The 7,050-nt window shown below is 45.8% G+C and overlaps 1 protein-coding gene across 4 annotated transcripts in view; it reads right to left on the bottom strand.

Moving 5' to 3' along the window:
* LOC126578432 (gamma-aminobutyric acid receptor subunit beta) overlaps positions 1 to 7,050 on the bottom strand; it is a 72,606-nt gene that overhangs the window by 42,311 nt on the left and 23,245 nt on the right. Inside the window, exon 4 of one of the 4 annotated variants that reach the window (XM_050240981.1) lies at positions 6,849 to 6,916. The exons of the other annotated variants lie outside the window; for them this stretch is intronic. Within the exon in view, the coding sequence (XP_050096938.1) occupies positions 6,849 to 6,916 (68 nt within the window). The remainder of the gene's footprint in view (positions 1 to 6,848; positions 6,917 to 7,050) is intronic. 4 annotated transcript variants of the gene reach the window in all.

Raw genomic sequence — 7,050 nt, 5'->3', positions numbered from 1 at the left:
AGCAGCAATATAAAAAGTTTATGTTTCATACTTTAACGGAACGTCTACGTAAGGGTTAAGTTGTTCCTAATTTTCTCTTCTCTGCTCTGTTCAGGTCAGTCAGGACGCGCTTCGCGTGACTCTTGCGGATCCTAACCCCTGGGCGGTTACTACTACGGCGGTTGCTTGTGTTTGCGCCCGAAACACAGCGCTTTTTTACCGAACGGGTACGTAACGCAAATACGCTAACATCAACAATCACATCTACCAAACACAGGTCTACATAAATATCTAATACACACAGTGGGCGGGTGTGGGTACATTGAGCAACATACTGTGAACGCTATTTAACAACTAACGGCAATAACCAATAGAAAGCATAACACATTTTCATACAACACATAGAGACGCGCTCTCCGGTGCTTTCTGGCCCCCGGAGGAAGCTGACCCGAGGCGTGGAACGGAAGTAATATGTGAAGTAGCACGGGAAACAAACGCACGCAAATTGTGCACCCGCGTTGTCGCTGAAAGCAAGCGCAACAAAGCGCGGAAAAGGGAAAACGAACGAACCGAAGAAGAAAGCTAACTAATCCACAGCCCTCCCTTGGTGCTATTGGCTCAAAAGTTTCTCGGTTCATTGTGGGCACACGACTTTCGTGGGTAAGGTGGGTCGTAGGTTAGGAATGGCGAATGATGTATGACTTCGTTTCGCGCGGTACTTGAGGATTGGTTTGGCGGTTGCTACGGTAGAGGCAGGCTTTGGTTGCTAAGAGAGAAAGAGACTCGTTCGGTTCCATTGGTTTGTGATTTAGGCGGTTCCGATTTAGCGATTTGTGTCCGGTTCGGTTCCTTCACTGGTTCCCGGTTCTTGCGGTAGTGAAAGCGAGGTGGTTTAGGTTATTTATACTTTTTGTTTGTGGCTTAAACTTTATATTACAATATAGCAGTACAAACAATCTTGTAACATTCTTCAGAGAATTGTGGACTGATATATACGTGAGGAAAGGATATATAGATATAGTAGATCATAACAATAAAACACACAGACACGCACACACACGCATTAGGCACGCTAAAATCATCATCATCATCATCATTTCCGCGCTGAGCTGCATGAGTACGTCGCATGAAATGTTGTGGGCAGTTATGGGAAGTTGAAAAATACGAACAAAAGTAAACAACACCTAGTTATCGTAAGAAAGCGTTTAGTGTGTGACACACTGCAGTGAGTACAGAGTGAGGAGTTGTTAATGCATGAGCCACAGACACACACACAGACACACACAATATGAGTAAAAACTATGAAATTTCATGAGTAGCACGGCGGCTGAATGATGATCGCGAGTGATGATCTCTCACGATCTGGTGGATGGATGTATTAGATGAGATGAAAACGTCAAACGAGATCGAAAAAAAAGAATGGTGGAAATACGCGGGGGGGCAAGGCCGGGTCCATGGTTATCCACTTTTCGGGGAATAGACGCGCGCTCGGGATTAATGCAATGGGATCGGGGGAATGCCAATCGGGGGTTTTGAGCTGGTGGCCAGGAGAGTGAGTCTGCATCTGCGTCGGCAGGAGATCACACAAGAGTGGGTGGTGGTGTACATCAATACACCCCCCGTCCCTTGGGGTTCATGAACAAAAAAAAAATAATACAAAAAGGAAACACAAAACACGTACACTTGGCGTAGGCGCTAACAGTATACATATAGATCAACAACGATTAAATGTAAAGTCTGTAGCTGACCGGTCGGTCGGTCGGTCTGTGTATGTGTGTCTGTGTATGTGTGGAGGGGGGGTGGTTGGTGTCGGTGTAGCAGAGCCGCGTAAGATTCCAGAGAAACCGAGCTCTAGTGTACGATTCCTGCTCTGCTCTCCACCATATTGAGCGAAGGGCCCCATTCGGTTTTGCGGTGGGGTTGATTATCTCGGCAGTTTGGCCGGCACACTGTCCTTCTTGCTGCAACACATGAACACACACGCGAACACACACAGAGAGGCGTAAAGAGGCAGAGGATTGCTGCTGCTGAAGGATTGCTGAAAGGCCAACTGAGTGGTTGGCTAGCTAGCAGCGCCAGCTGGATGTGGGCAAGTATTTGCATCCATCGTGTCCATCTGTCTCTGCCGCTCTGCCACCGGGTGAGCGGTCTACGCAATGCACCGGAATCGATAGCGCAAGGAGCACACAACAACAACAACATGATGGTATTAGTGGTGGAATGGTGGAGGTGGTAGTGGATGGCACAAGTTGAAGTACTGTACTTGGCGAGGTCCGTCCGAGATCGTCGACGGGTTGGCTGGGCTGGGCTGGGCTGGGCTCGGGTGGATTGAGGAAGGAAAGAAGGGAACAAGAAGGGGAGGGGGGGGTGAGGGGTTGCAGAACTGAGAACTAGATTAGATTGACTAGAAGATACATTTGTATGGAGCGGGGATTGAGGGATTTGTAGTCGGTTTTTTTTTTGGGACCAGTTCGAAGCTCGAATAATAAAAGCGAAATATATATGTATATATTTATATAGGTTGATATATTTGTATAGATAAACCAAGACAGAACGCACACACACACGCACACGAAAACGCATTCCATCGCCCGTACTGCTAGCGAATCCTCGGTCCTTTGGAGGTGCTAGTGGCCGATGCTTGAGAGGTTTTTGCTTTTGAGATGAGGTCCAATGAAGTTTGCTGACTGTCAACCGGGCTAAATTCGCGGCTGTTTTGCCTTTCGTTTCCATTTTGGTTACGTGTTTTTATTTCGGTAAAGGCGTGGAAGTAGTGAAGTAGAGAGCACGCCAAGGAAAAAAGGGGGCGCCTGTTGGTTGTTCTGCCTTTTCGCTCCAAAAAAGAAAAGGCCGCCTCCGTTTTCTTGAAACTATGCCCCTTTTTTGGAATAAATCATCCGAAAAACGGCGAAAGAATGCAAAAAAAAATCCGTTTGCAGGCAAGAACGGTTTACAACAACACCACTAATCGTAGCGTATCTTTGAGGTCTGAATGACTGACAGAGTGTCGAGTGCACTCATATTCTACTCTCTCTCCCTCTTGCTGCATCTGCACGTACGCGTGTACGCGATTTGTCGTGGGGACGATTACGCCTGGACAGACTGGCCGCTGATCGTTTGTTTGTCAAAGATTGTTCAGCGGCCTGCGGCAGGCGGAAACGCTTTGGCAGCAAACTAAAACGGATCAACACAACACAGCAGCGATCGCGATGTTTGCTTCGCACGTTTTGCCGAAGGCAACGCAACGCATCACTAAAGAGGAGTTTTGGAAGAAAAGAACAAAAAAAAACTCTCGCCGTCATTCCCGAGAAACGAGATACGAAATGCGCGGTGGCAGATATACAGACATAGGAGGAAACATAAATGTTTCAAAGTAACTGCTGAGGGTATGGGCACAACGAGATACAGAAAAAAAAGGGAAAACATCGAGAGTAATATGAGAAGGTAAGCAACATCGATACATACGGAGATAGACTTGGGCCGGAAGATATCACAAGAAGAAGTGTTTATGTCGATCATTTTAGTCCTAGTTTCTATACGTTGCAGTCGTTGAAAGCATCTTGCTACTTCAATATTGCACAGCATATCACTAAAGGACAGCTTGAGACGTTCTACTTTAATCTCAACGATAGAGTGTTCAGAAGGGACCCATAAGATACACGAGACTGTACCGTTCCGTTGCAACGGAGCATTAGTCAATGGCAGTAATGGTAGCGGTAGTCTTAGCGACACAATTAGCAAACTGCACGGGGTTGCGCGGGCAATGGGTCACGTCCTGAGGTGACTGTATGTTTACTTATGGAATTTGGCATTCAAAGTCAAGCGATTCTAGTGATGGCGAACACAGTAAACAGATAGCTAAAATGGAGGGCAAAAACAGACGATCAGAATGGACAAAAATTTGACATTTGAAGAGCATCTTCTGAAGGGATTGCAGCTGGTTAAGAACGGGCTGCCAATGGCAATGGTGTATTCCCAGTGAACCAGTCGCGATGGTTTGGTATTGTGCGAACAACGGAGGCAAACTGTCTCGAAAGTGATTGAGCTATAAAGATTAGACGAGACGAGACGAGACGGAACGAGCTGGGCAATGCGAAGAACTTGGTTGGGAATTGGCAAAAGGCATCGAAAAACATCAACAAGAAAAAATTCTTCCAAAACGAAAAAGAGGGAAACGGGGGGTACACCGAGAACGAAACATCCATTCCGCTGATGTGTCGCTGATAGCCGGTGCCTATCGGCATGTGTCAATCGGTGGTGTCAAAAGGTCGATCGAAATGAGTGATACAATGGGCGATACAGCGAGTAAAACCGCGACGAATGGCGCGTCCGGTACGCATCCGAAATCCGGTTGGGGTTGTGGTTCGACCCAATAAGCACGTTCTCACCCCCTTGAAGAGGGGTTGTGTGGCCCAGGATGTTAACCGGGAACGGAGAAAAAATGATGACATGTGTGTGTTTAAGTGGTTATAGGGCAACGATGGTGAATGCCGTTGAATGTGGTGAAAGTGGTGATGATGGTGGTGGTGGTGATGGTGATGATATGCTAGATATGAGATAGATAAATATATATATATATATATATGTTGATATATATGTAGGTATATATATATAGAGATAGAATAGATAGATAGACGGATTTGGTAACGAAACACGGATTAAGTGTATGTTCGACGACGATCGTTTGGCGAACGTGGGAAACATCGTTAAACGGATGGCGTTACGAGTACGGAACACGCATGCACACAACCGGCGTATTCAGGGTTGTGGGACGCAAACACGCAAATGACGCAAAATCGGTGAAAAAAAAGGGAAAAACCAAAGCCAAAAGGGACTCGAATGGACGACAAGAAGTACTTTTTTGTGAGTGAAAGAGACAGAGAAAGAGCAAGAGACAGAGAGAGAGAGAGAGATGAAGAGAGGAGTAGAGAGAGAGAGAGAGAGAGAGAGAGAGAGAGAGAGAGAGAGAGAGAGAGAGAGAGAGAGAGAGAGAGAAAGATCGAGGACGAGAGGGAGAGAGAATAGAAAAAAGGATAAGATAGAGAGATAGGAAAAGAAAGAGAGAGTTGGAGTGGAGTGCGGTGGTGCCAGGGCCCACGGGAACGAACGCCAGCTGCCGGAATGGCTAAGACGATGGCAATTGCGGAAGGCATTTATCGACTTCCGGGCCAGCAAATATCCACCGGAAACTGGGAAAGGACTGCGGAACAGTACAGGAGAGGGTAGTAGTGATTTGGTGCGAATCGGTGTTTGCAGTGACGTCGAGAAGGTATGGGGAACGCAGAAACGCAACATTGGAACAAGCGGAACATCAAAACGAAGCGCACAACACTTACATACAAACAGACAGACACACGGACACGCACGCACACATACAATCGCGCACGCATAGTGAGATGCAGCGATAAATGAACACTGTGTTCCGGTAGTTTAGTGCCGGTTTTTAAAGGCAAACGTGCTTCCCTTACGGACCACACCAACGATGGAGTGGTTTGTGGAAACAGTTTACCAACTGTACTGCCCAAAATTTCCACTAAATCAATCTCTTTTTATTTGTCGAAAGGCAGCTGCGATGTAGCTAGTCATGTTGTTTGTGTTGAACGAATCGACACAAACGATTAAAAGGAAGTAGACGCCACGAAGTAACGAATAAGCTCGGCTTGCTTCAAAGTCTAGGAAAAACGAAACATCGAACACGAAAAACGGAACTATAGGCTTGCTTTTCGAAAGCAAACTCAAAGCTAACCTTCTCTCGAATCATTGCCGGTACTGTGGCATCGAATGATACCGGGACAGTATAGAAACTGTTGCTATCGTTCACGACATTCAGCTTGCTTGCTTTGCACCTGCTTTAGGCGATGTGGCAACTTATAATACAGCTCAGCACACTTGCGGTGTACGCAGATCAGATTACGTACTCAGAAAAACAACAGACAGCGCAAACAGGGCGAGAGATAAAGGAAAAGTGACGTGGGGAAAGTGAAAGAAAGGAAAAAGGGTGGTTATTGGAAGATAAGATAGAAATAGTTTTTGGAAGATAAGATGAGAGCGAAAGAGAAAGAGTGATAGAATAATAGAAAGAACGAATGAAACAATGAAGACATCGGGAGAAAGAATAACAGATAGAGGCATATCTAGCGCTCTGTTATTAACGTATTCGAACATTAAACGACTTCACAGTCAGCACCATCAAAGTTGGGTTGGGCTGGGAGGTCTGGGTTTTATGTTTTTTTCCAATGATTTCTTACAAGCATAACACACACGTACACGTACAAACAAATAGCACAAGAACAGAGCGGTTTAGTACAACAATTTAGCTTCCTGATTCCGGATGGTGCTGCATTTTGATGATGCTGACATGTGCAAGGAGCAGTCTTTTTGCCTTTTGTATGATCGTTTCAATTGAGTAAAAAAAAGATATTGCTTCAAACAAGGCGGCTATACTGAATTTCTATTGCTTTCCTTGTCGATTTCTTCTTCTTCTTCTCCATTCAGGCAAGTAACGCGATATATTATGGACATCTGTACCCGAGTCCGTGTTCGGTCAGCTTTTCAAAAATCTTGAGTAATTCAGTCTTGAATCTTGAGCTAATTTAGTCAGTTACCGGCTCTGGTAACTGATTCCAGTGACAGGAAAGGGCAAAAAAGGGAGAAGGGGATGATTTGATTGTCGAGTGGGGAGGAGGAGGGGAAGAGGGATGTTTGAAACCGCCGGAAATGCTTGGTGGGCGGTGACGGAGTGAATGAGGATGAAAAGAGGATTACAGAAAGCGAGTAAGAGAGAGATAAAGTTTCAGAAAGTAAAGAGGAGAGAGAGGAGAGAGAGAGCGAGGGTTATTAAATAGTTCGAGGCAATTGTTTCTATGTACCATTAGCACTTCCGACACTGAACTGATACTCAGCACATACATTGTAACACCAACTTCCACGGGGGGACCTGGAACAGAGTTTGCAATTCGATATGAATTTGAATGATTTGTGTTTGGTTGGTTGGTTGGTGGGTTGGATTATGGCACTGCACACATCGAGAGAGAGAGAGAGAGAGAGAGAGAGAGAGAGAGAGAGAGAGAG

Source organism: Anopheles aquasalis, chromosome 3, assembly GCF_943734665.1.
Source record: "Anopheles aquasalis chromosome 3, idAnoAquaMG_Q_19, whole genome shotgun sequence".
Taxonomy (NCBI): domain Eukaryota; kingdom Metazoa; phylum Arthropoda; class Insecta; order Diptera; family Culicidae; genus Anopheles; species Anopheles aquasalis.
Note: the sequence above shows the minus strand (reverse complement) of the source record. Positions and strands in the feature narration are given on the sequence as shown.